General features: G+C 37.2%; 1 protein-coding gene across 6 annotated transcripts in view; it reads left to right on the top strand.

Moving 5' to 3' along the window:
- The window catches only part of MRTFB (myocardin related transcription factor B), a 77,213-nt gene that overhangs the window by 29,707 nt on the left and 28,646 nt on the right, over positions 1-18,860 (top strand). For 4 of the 6 annotated variants that reach the window (XM_057407889.1, XM_057407884.1, XM_057407888.1 and 1 more), the window contains exons 3-5: positions 15,061-15,126; positions 17,438-17,493; positions 18,044-18,119. In XM_057407889.1, coding sequence (XP_057263872.1) covers positions 15,061-15,126; positions 17,438-17,493; positions 18,044-18,119 — 198 coding nt within the window. Of the gene's footprint in view, positions 1-1,640; positions 2,002-15,060; positions 15,127-17,437; positions 17,494-18,043; positions 18,120-18,860 lie in introns of those variants that run through there. The other 2 variants (XM_057407886.1, XM_057407885.1) reach the window with 2 other exon arrangements.

Here is an 18,860-nt window from a genome sequence, read left to right as displayed (position 1 = left end):
CCATCTCTTCCAGTCTGCACAAAAATTTTCTTATTTTCCATAAATTCTGTGATCCCTGCTTTTTTTTCACAAAGTTATTTGTAAATTACTGTTGATCAAACTTCTTATAGGCATTTCAAGAATTAATCTGCATGTATTGAACTGGGAGGTGAACTTGAAGCAAAATATTAGGTTTAGCTCCAAGAGGCTGAAGCATAAGCAATTTCGTTTCTGTAAATTCTGCTGTGGAATGGGTACCCTTGAAAAAGAGGAGCTCCATGTTACTAAAGCTCATCTTTCTGAACAGGTAAGAAACACTCATGAAGCCTTGAACTGCTGGCACCTAACTGCTGTTGCAGTGATCTGGCATTGACTTGAGCACTCTCACTGTTAATTTATATAAAGCACTGTAGACAGATAGGAATGGATAGAACTACTGTCACTTATGCTGCAAGAGTTCTTCTTTTGCCTGTATTTTCAGCTCCTTAGGTGTCAAGAAGTTGATATGGCCTAGTAAACTCACAGCTCCTTTAATTTGCAGTTCCAAGTATATGGAGGTCCCCCTTCTGCCAGAAGTGTGAAGCCAGGGAGAGTCTTTCAAGCCCTTCTGGCTCTGTCACACAGCCCTACACCACATAGTATCAACTGCTTGCCTGGGAGCGCGCTGTTAAGGTGAAGCGTTGGTGTTGAAGGATTGTCTTGTGGAAAGAGCTAAGGAGGCAAGATGATTTTATGATTTAATTTACTATTAAAAATTCTACATCAGGGGTTTGTTACTGTATGTAGATCTTTTCAAATCTGATGCTATAAAGTGAAGTAAGTTTTCTGAGTGGAGATGTCCTTTATAATTTCAAGCTGAAGGATTTAAAACATGAAGTAGGGGTGTGGAAAATACATGTCATGATAGCGTTTTTAGACCAAAGCGAAGGGAAAATGCACCTGCTAGAGTTACTTGTGTGACAGGTAGTGACTACTTATTTATGTATAGTTTATTTTCTTTAAGTACGTGACTTGCCAACTAGTGTCTGCTGTTCTCTCATGGCCAATGCCAGCTAATTGGAGGGGATTCATTACGCCAAAATCTTCCAAGTTGATGCTGAGGTTGATGACTCATAAGATAAATGGGATATGCGGGAGAGAGTGTCAGATCAGAAGCTGTGGGAGGAAATACTCCTAAAACTGCTGGGAATAATGAAATGCATAACTGTAAGGCAAAAGGGAGAATAATAAGATACAATAATTTATTTATCTATTTATTTAGATTGTTTATAACAAGGAAGAGAATCTGTCTTACACTGCAAGTAAAGACATGGCAATAACCAGTGGTTTTCCCGCTTGTCACTGCTAGTTAAACGTCTCTGAAACAAGACCTGGGGCTGGGGCAGGGGAACTGTTCTCCAGCACATCTTTAACATGCCAATGTGCAGCTTTGGTTATTGGTGAAACTCAATGAGCAATGAATGTGCCAGTCAGACGAAGATCAGGTGTTTCTGCTGCCTACAGCAGTGTTCAGAGCAGTGGGGGCAGGGAGAAGGAAGGAGAAACATGGAGAGAGTCCTCGGCGGTTGCTGGTCTTAGGTATCAGCGAATGCTGCTCCTTCAGCAACGGCTGGATTTATTTTTAACTGCTTGCCTCATTCTTTGTCAGATGATTGACCATCAAGCTGCATATCGAAACACGACTGTGCAGAGGAAGCGAGCGTAGCTGAAGGCAGAGGGGGAGTGGTTGCCTGGGAAGAGGCGGGATCGGGAGTTGTGGCAGGCAGCGCCGGTCCGCAGAGCGGCTGGGGGATGCCGGCGGCGGCTCCGTGCTGAGCGGAGGGAGGGGGAGCGGCGCGCTGCTGCTCGCAGACCAGGGCGGATTTTTGTGCTGGATGTTGCCATTGTAAAGGATTGTCATCATGATCGATAGCTCTAAGAAGCAGCAACAGGGCTTTTCCGAGATCCTGCCGGCGGGAGATGTTAAGCCTCTGAAGGAGAAAGAATGCCTTGAGGTGAACAGCCAGAAGAGTCTCAAGGAAGGTCAGTCACTTGCTGGGTTGGGGGCACAAGTGCCAGGCACAGGCAGCTCACCAGCATCTGTGATGAAATGCTCAGTGTCAGGAATAAGCTTTGTACATTAAATGAGATGTTGGGCTTCATCTTAAACAATGTCTCAAAGCTAAATTTAGAGTTTACCTGAGACTGTTAAAGCAACGGTGGTATCAGCTTGATAGAAACTGTAGTAGTGTCTTGTCGGAGTAGCACCTAGTGCTGACTTCATGAAGTGCTCTGAAATTGTCCTGCAAATACTGCACAAAGTGCTTCAAAATGTCACTACTGCAATACCTATAATGAAATTAATGTTAAATGTAATACTATTAAAAATAAAACCCCACAAAACTTTAGTTGTAGATGTAGATTACTACCACATTTCCAACAGTGCTTTTCTCAGCTGCTGCCCTTCTCTAGAATCCCCTTCTCCCTTCATACTTTAAATTGAATTTGATTCTGCATTTCAGGTATATGCTTTTCAAATTACACTGTGTCTCCTTAAATGATTGGGTTCAGACTGTGCATTAAATTGATATAATGCACAAGCAGTAGTTTGTAAAATAGCAATAGTCTGAGGATATTTGGAACGTTATTTAAAGCTGACAAATGGTACTACACCAGATTGATTTACAGTAGTACTTGTTGGACTGTGGTGCTAATAGTGCTGAGGCAGGGGAGTTGCCTTACTCCTAGCTGGCAGTATTCTTCCAGCTGGCCTGTGGTACGGAGAAGGAAGAAGCCTCCTGAGGTCAACTGCCAGCCCTGCGCAGCCCGGTTTGTTAACTGGTGCATGCTAACATACAGGGCTCTTGGCAGTTCAAGACTCAAACTCCAACTTCTTAATCAGAAACAACCTGTATTTGTAGTAGCAAAATTCCTGCTTTCCTTTTGCAACGCTCTGCCATGGCTCTTACTGCAGATCTCTCTGGATTGTCTGGTGATTCAGAGATTTCTTCCTTGGTGTTGTGGCAAGACTGCTGGTTTTCCCTCGTGTACATGAGATCATGCCTTTCTCAGAATTTAAGTGCTGGATTTTGGTGGGGTGTTTTTTTTTTAAATTTGGATCTTAACGTTTAAAATAGCAAAAAAGCACATTTCATTATTGAATTCAGTACCTGACAGTTTATTTTTAAAGCCCCGTTACTTAGCTCTATAGCAGGGCTAGAGAAACCACTGATTTTTATATAATGTACTGATCCTAAAGGTTTCTCCTTGATTGGGAAGATACATGGTAAGCTGAGTGTTGATGTATGTGGCTGTGGCTGGGAGTATAACAGTTCTACTCCCTTTAGAGCAGGAAAGTACTGACTGAAAGACGGTTGCAGAGAAAAGGCCAACTGGGGCTGCTTTTTCATGGAGTTTGCCTTGCAGCTCTAAACAGACCCAGTTAAACCTGCTGCTGCCGCACCCTCTGAAGATCTGTGGGGCTTCAGGAACAAAGAGGGAAGGCAAGGAAGTTGAGAGGGAAAGAGGAGTATGCATACTGTTGTGGAGAATGCTGTAGAGAAAAACAAAACCTAACATAAGCTACTAAGAAATAAAGGGAGAAAGACATGTAAAACCTAGCATGGCGGGTAATATAGGTGGGCTAATAAGTAACCACAGTAATGGTTATCTTCAGTCTTCTTTTAGTATGTCAGTTATGTAGAAAGTGGATTGAAGAATGTACATTACAGTAATGATGGTCTGTCAGAGTAGCAAAAACCCTGCAATTATGGGACACTCTTCCAGTGTAAATTAATGAATATTTTAGAATTTAAATTATTCAGTGCATAAAAGAAGGTATGATTTTTCCCCACAATCACTATCTTTGCTTCCTTTTTTCTGTTCTAGTATCTGTTCTCCATTTTCATTTTTCCCCAGCGAATATTGCTTATCCTTGTACTGCTCCTAAGTTTGGCAACCTAGTAATTAAAATAAAGAACCTCTTTTTGAGAGTATGAATGACTACAGGATCTCCTCTTCCAGCCTTCTCTCTTTCTAAAGCTCAGAAAAAGCAAGCCTCTTCTTTTCTTGTAGTATATAGAATGAATTATTGAAAACACTGCAAATCTGCAGGATTTGCCTCTAGAGAGACTAGAACAGGGTTTCACCTTTTCAGTTTATAATGTCATAAAATATGTAGCTCAGGTATTCTTTAGATTTTTAAACATCTGACTGCATTTGTTTAATTTCATCCTATTTAAATAACACTATGAATAACATTAAACCACTTCTTTTCCAGAACAGTATGTTCAAAATTAGCTTGTGGTATTCTCTCACTTCTTTTTCACCCCTGCTCTCTTTTTCCTTTAATTCAAACAAGGAAGTGACTGATTTTGCACATTAATCATCAACCTTTTTTTGCTAGAACACAAAAATACTGAACAATACTGTCTGTGAATGGTTAAAAATGCAATTCTGTTGGCAGTGGATAGAGCACATAGAAGTCAAGTAAATCAGAAGGTGCTACAGCCTTTGCTTCATAATGTATTTTGCACAGGTTTGATAAACCTAAATACCCTGAGAGAGTGCAATGCGCTTATATCAGCAACGTGTACCTTAGGAGAATTGTTAGGTGCAGTTCTTTTTTACTTGGTATTTTTTTATAAGGAAAGCCTTTTGATGGAAAAGCAAATCCTGACACTGTCTTCAGCAAATTAATATTAAGGACATTGGAATATTAGATTACAAGGATGACTATTTTCCTTTGCTTGGGCTAATGAATACTCTTAGAAGATATACATTATATTGTCCTATAGCACAGGAGGAAATCCTCTTAATTACCCTACCTTCTTGTAAACAATTCATGTATTACTATTACATTTGACCTGTTCAGTGAAATCAGTTCTTTCTTTTATCTGTTTCACCTAAAAGGTAATTTTGATAAGCAAGGAACAAAAACCACTTTTGGGCTCTGAGGCTAACTGTACAGTGCTAACAAAACAGTTTGGTCAGAAATTTCTGCAGCATTGACTTCTAATGTCAAGTAAGTCACCAAAACATTTAGAAAATTCAAGTGAAAAGCCTTAAATGAATCAGGACATCACTGTGCATACAGTTAGTAAGAAAGAGGATTGTCAACAGTATGTATATTAGCAATTAGAAATGTGTTTAGGCTGCCGATAAGAAAGTTTCTGACTAAGGAGTTAATTTTAGGAAGTCTTGCCATGTATCCTAAATTGGTTTAATATAAAGATTGATGAGCTTCTGCAAGACTGCATGGCCCTGCAGATCTCTTGAATTATTGAATTATTACATTGGTGAAACAAATCATTATGGTGCTATCTGAGCTGCGATTTAAAAGGAGACTGGATCCCAGTTTGTTTGCACCATGGTTTTCATATAGTCATCTGAGCTTCAGAGTTAAGAGTTGTCTGCATGAAAACTGTAAAGAAAAACCCCTAATCAGGAAGGAAATTTTTTTTCCACATTAAAATGTAATTGCTTTCCTGAATTTGTACTGCTTTTTAATTTTACTGGTTTGTGAGGAACTGGAGACTGGCAAGTGCTAGGAACAGGATACAGGGTAGAATGAGTGAAGCACAGGGATTTCTCAGGTGTTGCTGGAAATGTCTTCACACCGTCTGGTTAGCAGATTACCGGATTTAGTCAGGAAGGATTTCTTCCCTTCCTTTCTTGTAATCAAATCAATGTTGCATGAGAATTGTTTATTTAACAAATTTCCTACTATTGCTGGCATGTTGAATATTGGTGATACTCTTGACCTCTGCTGCTCTCCTGCGGTAGTATGTTAGACTTAAAGATTCTGCTGCTGGTTTGCCGGTTTTGCTTGGGGTTTGTTGTTTGGAGGTTTTTTTGTTTGGTGTTTTTTGGTTAGTTTTTTTGTTTGTTGTTTTGTTTTGTTTTGTTTTAGTTTATTTTTAAGTTTTGAATTTTATTACATGATGTTTAGAGATGTTTTTATGACCCCTTATCAATGGCAGTCTATTGGGTATGTTTCTTGAGACACAGATGATAAGAAAAACACTGGAAAAAAATACTATTATTCCCATACTCTTATTTAATAGAGGAAGCACTGTAAATTCAATACACTGAAACTGTGAGGCTGTGTTAAAATTCTTAACTTTATGTATCTACCATAAACGGCATCTTTAATGACAGTAGGATAATTGTATGTCTCACAAGTAAAACAGCACTTATTCCACAAAATTTTCTTCTTCAGCGTAGCACTTAAATGACTAATAAATGTTTGGTAATAGCATTATAATAAATACATGCTTAAATACTTCAATAAACCAAGGCCACAGTGTATTAATTTGATTTTGTATATAATCTGCATACAGATTATATTATAGTAGATTCTAATTAGAGGATACAGTGGAGTTCTAAGGAAACTTGCTATGGCAACTACAAGATTTGTGACAGGTTTTATAAAAGGTGAGGATTAAGACTGCTGCTGTCAAAAGTAGGTGTAGTCCCATCCAGCGCTACCGTGCCTTTTTCTTGTGCTGGCATCAGTAATTGTGCCACCTTGAAATGAGTAGGATCAGTGGACAGGTATTACTGAAGACTGTTTATTTAAGTGGTGCTGGTGTTCAGCAAGATCAGAGCACTGACCTGACATGCTGTGTCTTTGCCAGCATTGATGCAACTGGAGCCACTGGGTTTGGAAGGAGGGAGAGACCATTGTCCTTGTCAGTAATCCTGTCTTAGATCACAATAAGTTATGAAACATGCTCTGAAAACCACTGTCTGTTTTGTTACTATGCTGGAGGTTTCTTTTTTCCTCTAACAGTGCATCCAACAAAACATGTATGTACCTCAGCCTTCTTAATGTAAAGTCCTTCTAATGCAGCAACTTTGCAGTCACTGTAAGTAATCTGAGCAATCATCTGCAGAAATCTGATGTTGTTGTCTACATAGCAAGAGTTGACACCATGCCATTGCTTACATCCCAGTTTGCAATCAGGCAAATTGGTGTAAATCCACCTTCCTCAGTGTTGTGAATTAATGTTTAATCTCATGAGTTGCAGGATCTGCTGGGGTATGCTTTTTGTTGCTGGCTCTGCTGTGCCTAGGAAAAGCATGGAAAATGGAGGTAATACCTTCTCGAGAGGGCTTGGCTGGCAATCATCTGTCATCAGTGTAATGTGTTCCAAATTACCACAAAGCAAGACTGTAGCAGGTGCAGAATTTGAATGCAAGTTCCTGAGTGCCTGGACAGAACATTGCTTGACTGATGGTCGTATTTGAGGAAATGCAAATTAGTTTTTAAAAAATGAGAAGCCTGTACTAAGCTGGGGAATATTTGCAGATTTAGAAAACGTAGTTATTGTTAGTAGGCTTAAGGTATACAATTTTACAGAATACTTGGAATGTAAGCTTTTGTTTATTCAGACTTGCCACCCCAGGTAGCAGTGATTTTTTTCATTTTAAAGATTTAAACAGAGAAGTATAGATTTTGCTTTTTACCTACAGATGTGCATATACATATTCATCCCAGCAGACTTTCGGGTAATTTGTTTGGAGGTTCTTGTATGTTCTGGTTTGTTTCTAAGCAACATGTTCCATAGCAATAGGATACAATACAGATTGTCCTATATCCTAATCATTAAAGCTTCTCAACTGATGATATTGTTGTGCTTTATATTTTGTTTTAAATGTGAAGTTTACAGTTAGCTCATTCCCATCTCACTTTTTGTTTTCTGCTTTCAGTATGATGATGATACTTCTGGAAAGAGTTGTGTATACATCATTACTGGCTTACAGACACCAACTTTAAATCACAGTGGTGTAATTTAAAAGACTTGGAGGTCCTGCAGGGTTTCCTTGTGGAATTCTGAAGAGATTATCTGAAATGGCCCTCAGGAGTCTCCACTCACATGCTTTACATTTATCCAGAACATTTCTAAGCTGAAATGAAAGTATGACCAAAGAATTGCTTGAAATGAGTATGCATCAGAGGCTATTTCACTTGTCGTAATTATTTTGGATATATTCTTTGCGGAAAAATCACATATGCAGTAATGGAAAAAAAGAACTTTAAAAGTATAGAAAAGGGATTATTTTTTAAATAATATATTTTCTTTCTTAAAATTATATCCTGGCATACATTAAAGTTTTGAGGACTGAAACCAGTATAACATTCATTCATGTTTAGATGATGTCTCATTTCTTTAATGATGAATTGGTTTTGTTTCAACATTGTATTCAACAAAATGTCATCATCAGGTTGATGGAAGGCAAGTGCCACGATTTTAAATGCATCTTATCTTTAAACACTGTACAACTTACTTAGAATCACTTCCAACAAATTACAGGTAGCTAAATATTTTCATGGCTTTTCCCTGTCTTTGTCATGACATATAAATGAAAATAACATTGTTATCAAATTTCTGTATTCTGACACCTGTGGAATGAGGAATGACAGATGTAAACTAGCCACCATATTCTGTAACCTTCCTGAAACATGTACCTTGCATATCACCTGCTCTGTCTTTTAGTTATTACACAAAACATTTTTTATTCATTTTTTGTTGTATTCACAGAACAAATATTAGTTGAAGAGATTAACCTTTTTAACTCAGTAAAGCATTTAATGAGTTATAAATAGAGTACATCACCCCATATAGAATTGAGGGAGAAACAGCCACTACTCAGGAGGAAGCAAAACATCTGTCTCAGGGAAATTAATGTAAATTCTGGTATTAGAAAATGACATGTAAACTTTTTAAGTCTGAGCAGATGGAGTTTGAGGGGCAAAGGTAACTGACAGAGGCACAGAGTTAAGTACTCAAGGTGATCTCTGCTGTTCTGTAACTGTTGCCCTGTGCTATGAGGTTGGTGCAGAATTCTAATACAAAACTGATGATCACTTGTATAGTCCACCTACCGTCTGATAAAATACTCTCCTACTTTACTGCCACCCTGCTGTTCATATACTTGTATTATAGTCTTTATGCCAAATAACTGGTTTTAAATTACTTCAGATCAAAGGTACAAGAGAATAGTTCATCTCCTGCAGCAGGGCTTCATTGCAACTACAACATCTGGTAGTAACATCTATTCCTCTGTGTTTCGATCTCATCATGTTAGAGACCTTGGTTGCATGAGGGCTGTTTGAAGCTGGCAGAAAGCGATGGAGGCTTTCTGTGCAGGAGCTTTAGTTCAAAGGGAACGCCCTGTTTCCAGCACTGTCTGTTTCCATGGCAGCCTGCCTGCTGCCTGCACTGGAGTTCCGACCACTCTTGGAAATTTCCAAGGCAGGATGCAGGAATGTTGGACATTGCATTTTCCCATTTTTACTTGGAGCTTTAAGGGTTTAAATAGCTAATATCCAGTGGATTTTAACTTCGGAGGAAATAAAGAAAAGATCATATACAGCACATAAACAGTCTTGATGCATTATTTTTCATGTTGATGTAATTGGAAAGAACTGTGTGCTGTCAGATGAACCCCTTCCCTTCCCGTGGGTTAGTGTGTTTCAGCTGTGTAACTGTTAAATGGCAACCACTATTTGCTGTTTCCTAGCACCTTCTCTAAAAAGATATAATTAATATTTGATTTTAAATTAACAGGGTATGTAATTAACTGTGTTAGATGTGGAATTATTGTTGCTGGAACTGTGCACAGTATGAGTTCTGGGTTTTTTTCAAGACAAGAAGCAGTGGTGAAAGCTTGTCAATCAGTGTAGATAGCATTGTTCCTGTAGGACAACTATCAATTTATTTTTGGCCTCTTTACATTCCAGTGCTTGTGATTATATGGTACTACTTTGAGACATCTTTTTCCATAGGATACAAATTACAGATTTGTAACAGAAATCACTTGCTCAACTTTTATAACAGCTGCTTGCTCTAAGTGATTTAATAATACACTTTATTGTCACTTATTCTGTCATTCACACTGAGTAAGACCTGACTGGACTGCTCTGTATTTCTTACTTTTCAGAGGGTCTTACACAAAATGTGATGTGAACTTCCTGAAGTGCCTACTCATGCCAGCTTTAACGCACCCAAATCAGCATAGTGCTTCAGCAAGCTATTGAGGATCTGCTTGGTTTGGTTATTAATCTGTATGCCCCTTCAGGGCATAATGCATGTGAACCTGAACAGTACTCACTGTTTGGAAACAGAGGCCGTTAACTTTATAAAATCTACTGCTATATAGAAATACATTTGAAAATAATAAAGTGCACTGGTTAACAGATAACTTCTCCTTTTGTGTACCATCATCTCCATTCCCTTGATATAGAAGCATCAATTCCATGGGATGCTGACACTGGAAAAAAGCTGTAAGACTGGGAGCACCAGGCTCTGGCACTCAGTTTTTCAGGTGCTGAGAATTCTGTACCTCCAGTGAAGTCAGAAGATGCTTACTGACTTTATGAAAGCAAGATAACCTGATGTTCTTATTGTGAGGAGGGATTATGCTTTTTGGTTTCTTCAGTACTTACTTATTAAATAAGCTATGTAAGATTTTTGATCATTTTATTGACTGAAGAAAACTTGGAAATTTTGGAATCTCTTCACCTGGCATTAGTGTTACTCTTTAAATCATACACTGACTTGAAAATAAAAAAGAATATCCTCCCTTCTCTCTCAGTCAAAACAGGAGTTTGACAGACCTTTCCGTGCGTGGCTTTTATTCAGAAGCAGTTCAAAGACAGTTTCTTAGACTTGCAGTGATGTGAAGGGGGATTCCTGCCAGATAATGTTAAGTGCAAAATATTTGTGCTGTCTTCTGGTAACTAGATTTGCTCAGTGGTGTTAACATAGCTCTTCTTTTACACATACACTTTACAAGAAGAATATTATTACTGACATTAATAGTGTTTAACATATCTAAACCTTTTTCAATTCTGGGCCTTTATTTTGGAGATCATCTTCTATGATTTTAGATGTTATGCAGATAATCCTAATGCCTAATTTAAAAAATGTAAAAGTGAGAGGTAAACCATTGGGCAACAAGCTGAATGGCTTTACCCTAATAAGATCTGTTACACACAATGTTTGACTAAGTACCACCCCATGGGGAACTTCGTTTTGTAGTCCCTCATGTCTTTTGCATTCCCTTTTCCCCAGATTCCACACTGGTTTGTCTGGAAATGGTTCTTTGCAGTCAGGGGAGGGGAGAGAGAGGGGGAAGCAACCAACCAACAAAAAAACCCCACCACTCCAAAAAAAAAACAAAACAAGAGAACACTGGAGCAAATAGCACGGTGTAGTAAAGCCTGTAGATCTTTTTGGTAATTGTGTCCTCTGATCTCAACCTTCTTATATTTACCTATTTTGTGTATTACTATTGACTGTTGTAGAAATTTCTTGCTATATGGATTTATATGTATGTGATAAGGAAAGTGTATTAGATTTAATTACGTTAGATTTAAACCAGTCTGCATTCTGATCTGTAGGATGTTTCTCACTGAAATACAGCAGCAATTCTTTGCCAAAAGAATTACCAAGTGTTACCATTTCTTCCTTAGAAACGTCTCTGCTTTTAACTTTTTGTTGCCATGGGGGCTAAAAATATTTTAAGTTTTTATGTCTTTTAGTGAGATATAAATATTAGGTTTTTTTCCCCATCTGTTTGCTTTAGAAAAGCAAAAGTTTTTTGGTTTTTTTTTTTCAGATTTTAAACATCAAAAAATAATATAATTAGGATTTTTATTCACAGTTACTTTCTGTTAAGCAACTTTGTTAATGTTTTCAAGTGATTAATATTTAAACAAAAAACAAAAATTCAGGCACCATAATTTTTTTTAAACTTCTTAATTTGGGGGTTGTTCACAAAAGCAAACATCTGGTTTTCATCCAGCTTTGTTTCTGTTTAACCTCCTTGCTCTGGTCAAGTCAAGTCTTCAATGATTATCTTATACCAGTTTTCTAATCATGAGTCATCTCTTCTTTAGTATTCCCACTGCAGTGCTCTTCTGTGAGTCATGCTACAGGCTGTTCTTTCTTTACTATGTAATATAGAAGTTCCTGATATGTTTAATAAGTGAATAGCTGCATGTTCTATGTCTTCTATAGCTCTTGGTTTTTTCAGTCCTCCCCCAGCTTTTACAACCTGTCCAGATACAGATGGGACAACTTCAAAATCATCCCTTACTTGCTTTGTGATACCCAGTGTAGATTAATAGATGGGAGTGTAGGCAAGTAATGATATGAGAGACCATAATTATTTGTTAGATATATTTTTGCTAAAAAAATGCTAAAGCTTCACACTTGGCTGCATATGGTTTATGTGCAGGTACATTCTTACTGTTCTTCTCATCCTTCTGCTATAGTCTACTGTGTATTCTCTCTGTTTCAAAGCTTAAGCCAAATATCTGATCATAATTGAAGCCACAAATTACTTAAAAATACTAATTCTGAGTTAGTTACTGTGTCTGATGAGATGTATCAGTTCTGCCCTGGACATAACTGATATTGGAGCGGATCATTTTTCTTGGAAGACCTTGCGCCTGAAATAAAGAGGCGTATGTTTAAAACTAACTTGTAACTAGGTAAAAGGTTTGGTAGACACGTTTGTAGTGTGCTTAGTGTTCTAAGAAAGACAAATTTAAGTATGGTGTAAATACGGACAAAAGAGAGCTGTATAGCATGGATGAGTTTCCTGCCCAGAGCAGAACATGCTTTTTAACCCTTTCCACAGCTTCCCAGTTGTGTAAAAGAGGACATAGTTTGAGTGAAGAACAGAAAAAAGTCAAAAATAGAGTGTGATGTACGGTAGTCTTGCCATGCTGTTTAGAAATTGGCTCTCACATCATTTGGATGTGTAAAACTTAAAAGATTTTTAAAGGGGTTGCCTGTTTAGTTTTAAGACTAACTCTTGAGCTGTCTGGTTTTTTTTTCTTTTTACAGTTGTAAGCAAGAGAACCCAAAACAAAAACATACCAAGAGTTTGCTTTCCTGTAAACATCATGCCAGTTAGTGAATTTCTCAGGGCTTTGTGCTAGTGCAGCCACAGGGGGATACAAGCTTAACATGGTAACATTGTACCATATGCTTAAAGTGCACTTCCATCGAAGTGTGCATTTCTTGAATGAGCTAAATCCTGACCACTACATTATTTTTCTTAATTCACACTTGTATAAAGCTTGTGGGATTTTAAAGTTGCATGCACAGTTGCATAAATGTGTGTTTGCACACACTTACCTGCGGTTTTGGGAGCAGATTAGACCAGTGAGATTTTGAAACCCACATGGTTTTCTGCCTGAAGACTTGAACTTTCTTTGCCCATGCTCTGAACTTAATGCTACACCATACACCAAACCTGACCTAGGAAATGCTGCTAAAAGGAGTGTTAACAGCATCATTTGAGTTGGTTCAAGACTTCAGTCAACATATGTTTGCATTTACTAGCAAGAGCTACTGTAAGAAGAGGTCATGGCTTACCTGGAGCCAGATGAAATTAAGGGAAACCAACAATAACTCAAATTCTTATAAGTCTTCCCTTAACTTTTTATAGTTATTTAATATTACTTGGAAAATACAATTCATTCGTCAAAGCAGGTATTTTCAAGTTTCCAGAGGAACACAATACATTTTGAATGACTTCCCATTAATTTACATTTTACTGTTGTTACTTTTGTATTCTCCCATCTCTGTCCTTTGTAATTCTTGTGTAGCAATATTGTAAAGTCTGAACAGATCTGCCATGCCACAACCCTGAAATGTTTATATTTAAGTTCTCAATGTTTGTGTGATTCAAGAAAATAATGTCCTTGTTTTCAGGATTTGCTATTCCTGGTCTTAATGCTTTAGCCAGAGGAGTATCCTTCCTGTACTGTAGAACAGGAAATAAGCTGGTTCCTTTTAACTACTGAAAACAATGAACTTAGCCTAATTTTTTAGATATTATATTCATTTTGATGTTTTGGACAATGCATTAGTTTGTTTTGCTTCCTTGTGAAACACAATGGGAGCAGCATGCTATAATCATACATCCATAATAAGATATCAAGGCAAAATTAATGAAGGTAAATATTACACCTTTAATATTTTTTTCTTTACCATCTCTTGTTCAAAAGATCAAATCTCACATTAGGGTAATGTCTGTATGTATCTAAGAAATAATGAAGTGCTGTGATAAATTGATAAAGAAACATGGGAAGGGAACAACAGAAGAAACAAGTTCTTATTTTATTTTGGATTTTTTTCTGGGTACATTTACAAAAAAAAACCCTCATCTTTGAAAGTACGAAGCCTTTATGTCTGTGCCCTCCCCCAGGGTTTGTGGAGTTCCTGGTATAGTATTTAATGTGTGTCACATTGGTTCAGAACCTTTGGACATTTTATGAAATGTAATGCGACATAGGAAGTTACCTGTGAAACTGAAATGTTTTTTCACAAATTTGACATTATTGGATTTATTTGGTCCTTGAAATAATTATGATAAAATATATCTCGATTAAGTGGGAAACAGCATTTTCTGGTGTTTGGAGAGAGAATAAGGTCTGTTCCTGGTTGTTCTGGTGTTTTTAAAAAAGCCAGGTAAAATGTGTTTTCAGTTTTTCATATTTCAGCAGGATTTATTTAAATATACAATAAGCCTTTATATATATATTAAAAAAAGAAACTATACCTTTCCTTTTAAAATCTTCTGCCAACATAATTTCTGTTCCAGCATAGTGCAGTCATGTATGATTGGTTGAAGACATGTAAGAAGGCTATATAATCATTAGGTGTTGCAGTTTATGATATAAAATCTTTATACCCCACTATAAATGAGGTTTTCTTGAATATTCTCTGAGTAGTGTTACAAGGAGAATAAAGAATTCCTAGATTCAGACGGATACTTAATACCTCTTATGAGGCCTAGCTGATAGAAGTGGATATTATGTATGAAATGTAGTCCCTTTATCAGGTGTGACCAAAAAGCAGCAAATTCCAGTATAACTAGGATTTGGGAGTGGTCACTTGTAACTATGTTAATAGCAGTTACTCCTTAATGGTAGCTGGGTTAGAGGTTACTTTCAGGTCTGATTACATATAGAAAACAAATATTACTGAAGTTGCAATACAGTACCTTGTGAATTCTTTGTACTTTCAGAGGGATAGGGTGCTCACATATGAATGAATGATTGTTTTCTTTTGTCAGTACTTCAGCTGAGACTACAACAAAGACGGACACGAGAACAACTGGTGGACCAGGGCATCATGCCACGTAAGACTTACATTATTTCTAGTCATTTGTATCACTGTACTGTATTAATTATGGACTGAAAATGTAGAATAATGAGGATCAGCATTTCTGTGAGAATCATTAAAAATAACTTTATTATTTGAAGAGACTTGAGATCCTTTTCATAATCTAAATGAACATCATGCTCACCTAATATTTCAGTTAAAATAGCCATTGTGATGGAAATCCAAGGATTTGCAGATATAGTCTGATTCTCCCTTTATTTTCTCTCTTTAAATTATGACTAATCTTACCGAAGTAAATGGAATTATATAAATGAGTGAACATCAGTAACAAAGTTAGTAGTCTTAAAAGAGTAGTATGGCGAGGGCTGCCTAACAAAACCAAAGGGCATGTAAGAGTTGTGACTTAAGTGCCAACAGGCACGTCTTGTATGTCAAACCCTGCATGATGGTAGCTGTGATGCTGCAGGACAAGAGCCCGTGGATTAGGCCAGGCATTGGGCATTGAACACTGGATGACCTAATGCAGAAGCTTCTGTGCCTAAGCCTTTCTGAATCCCTTTCCAAGAATCTTGGGGCTTTGGTGAGTTTTTTTTAAATTTTTTAGAAAATTGATTTAAAATGTTTTTTCCAGTTGCCAGAAGTTCCTGATCAACGTGCTACAACTGGCAAACTGTCCAAACTGGTCCAAACCCAAGTTATACGATCTGTATAGTGGTAAAAACTCAATGAATGTCTTTAGATGCTGTCTTTGAAAGAGTTAAGATTGCTTTAGTGTGATGTGTCTTGTGAAGGCAGCAACATCACCAAGTTCATAAACACATTTAGAGATGTATTTATGATTTCAGAACACTCTCATGCTGAGCTTCTGTCTCTTTGGCCTGGCTACCTACCCTCCTTGGCAGCTATGCAAGAAGTTAACCGGTTCTTCAGTAAACCATTTTTCTCTCTTACACTGGAATTTAATTGCTGATCCTACTGCTTTGACAAGCAGATAATGTTTGTAAATTTGGATGTCTATTGTGTTTGTATGTCTGAATTGACAGGACTTGTATTTTGAAAGTAATTGCTTTATGCAGCTGCACTTTAGAGTCCATTTTTTCCATTATTGATTTCAGTCTGTTAGAGATGATGGATATTTCAGCAGTAACACTTGTGATTCCTAAATTGATTTTTAGGTATCATAAGAGAGCCCTCCTGAATATGGCTATTTAGTGGCCTAGAATTCAGCTGCAGTTAACTCTTTTTTTAGAGATGTTTTGATGTTCTTCCACTTGGTCTCCCAATGACTATGCTAATTGTTTAGTATGTCTTCTGACTTGTTTTGGAGATCAGACTGGCCTCAGGATGAGGGGTACACAAAACATTGAGAATTCCTAAGTGGTCAAGATAATAGGTCCAAGTTGTTAAAAGAGTCAACTGTGAAAAGTGGTTTTCCTTAAAACTAACAAATCCCCCAGCCATTGAACACTTATCAACATTATATCAAGCTTTTATAAATAGCCCAGTGTGCACTAGGTAATTCTAACTTGAAAGCACAGTTTTATAAAGCTAATCTCTTCTTGCAAGTATACAGCAGACTTCAGATTTTTTGCTTTGCTAAAGCATCTTCTCCTTCCCAGGCCTGTAGTGTTAATTATCTTCAGGAACAGAATGATTGTTGTTTTTTTTTTTTAGTGAAACCTGGGAAGAAACTTCTAAAGTGTTAAAGATTTTGTTTTGCACATTTGCAACATTCATTTTCTCTTTGCCAGAAGTGTGGCAAATAGGATGGACTATGGCTGCTGCCATTTCACTTATTCAACAGTACGGTTGAGATAGTGTTTTTTGCTCTTTTTGGCTGTTCTGCAGCTAACTATCTAACTAACTATTCTGTTTTCCAGTCTGAACATTTGAGGCTTCTACAATTTAAATCAGCACAAATAGTTCTTAAGGGATGGTCCAGTTCTCTCTAGTAACAGCAAGTATGAGGTATAGACATAGTAAATACAGTGGAATAAATGAAACAGTGTTTTGGCATTCTGAACATTACCTCATAAAAATTTCTACTGTGGAACAGTTTTGGTAAATAGATCCCAGTATACACAGTGAAAAGGTTAACTGTTACATGGTAAGTATCTGCTAAAATCAAATATTCCAAGTACTCTGTATAGCAGTGTTGCTCATCTCTGATAAATACTAGTGAATACAACTAGTATGAGTCAAAAGTAAGACTGGTAACATGCACACACAACTCTGAGATGGTGTTAAACACCCATGCACACCTGCTGATTAGGGTTTTTTTTTTGGAAATCACTTCTGTCAATTTAACTCTTACTCTCCCTTCACAGCCTTGAAAAGTCCAGCTGCATTCCATGAGCAGATAAAGAGCCTGGAGCGAGCCAGGGTAAACCATTTTGTGTAAACTTGTTATTAATATCTGAAATGAATAGTTGTGTTTGATACTGAATTCTCTGAGTATGTGAAAAAAATTCTTACCATTACAGTAATAACCTGTGCTTTTATCTTGGAAAAATCCATTAAAATAAAATATTGGTGTCAAATTTGAGAGGAACTTTGTTAAGCCTTAACAGATGAAGGCGGGGAAATAGATTTACAGTCATGATGTAATACGTGGCTTCACTGAGTTAAGAATAGGATACACGGGTAAAGTATGCTTGTGCAGTATTTCTAAAGCAAATCTATACTATTGTGATATGTGTGGTGGTATGAGGTCAAATCCAAAAGCATTCCCAACTTGTTTGGGGAAGATAGAAATTCATTAGCACTGCTTGACTGATAGAAAACCATAACAAACCAAATACCTTTAGAGCCCATGTTCTAACAGCATCCAAATGCAATTGCAAATATTCATTGATTGGATATCAGAGGTTTATCAAACCTCTTTATTTTTTCTCATAAGTAGTAGTCAATGCTATTTCCTCATTTCTTTAAAGACTGAGAATTTCCTGAAGCACAAGATTCGCAGCAGGCCAGACCGCTCTGAGCTTGTCAGAATGCACATCCTGGAAGGTACGTACCCAGTTCTAGGTACATTTTGAGCAGCTATTGGAAGGAATGTCTGTTTTGCACAGTTTCCGAACTGAATTAGGCTTTGATATGAATTATTTCTAAAGGTGTATATGCTCTACAATGGCTGTGGTAATCTGTATAATAATAGATATATCCATGGTGGTACTCAAAAGTTATGTGACATCATGTACTCTCCACCACCATGCCAACCAACCTTTAATGAACTCGACTTTTACCTTGCCTTGTTATTTTCCTTGTTGCTCAGGTCATATGAAACAACAGTCTTTTTATGAATGCAGGTGTATTACTGTGTTTCATCATAATCTTACCAAATAACCGTGATCCAAATCAATTAACAGACATTGCTTTTCAAAACATGCAATTGGATACTAGCTCGGATAAGAGTCTCTATATTGATATATCGCATCCATATTGACAGCCTTTCTCCATATTTTCATTGGCATACAATTATGAAGACTGAAATTTATGCTAAAAGCTATTTTCAAAGGTAAACTTTTTAAGATGCTTGTCAAAAGACAATACGAAAATCAGTGGATTAATTAAACCTTTACCATAGCTCACACTGGTAAACCGCTGGAGCAGCAAATGCTGTCTTCAGATTATAATAATTGCTTGTTCTTTTATATTCCCTGCTTTACTGTTGGACATTATATAAATGTTTACCAAAAGTACTACCACTGTTAGAAAAGAGGTTATATGTATAGAAAAACATGATCATGA

The sequence above is a fragment of the Pezoporus wallicus genome, unplaced genomic scaffold (assembly GCF_028554395.1).
Source record: "Pezoporus wallicus isolate ANWC-B61680 ecotype Strahan unplaced genomic scaffold, APGP_CSIRO_Pwel_v1 contig_4012, whole genome shotgun sequence".
NCBI lineage: Eukaryota > Metazoa > Chordata > Aves > Psittaciformes > Psittacidae > Pezoporus > Pezoporus wallicus.
Note: the sequence above shows the minus strand (reverse complement) of the source record. Positions and strands in the feature narration are given on the sequence as shown.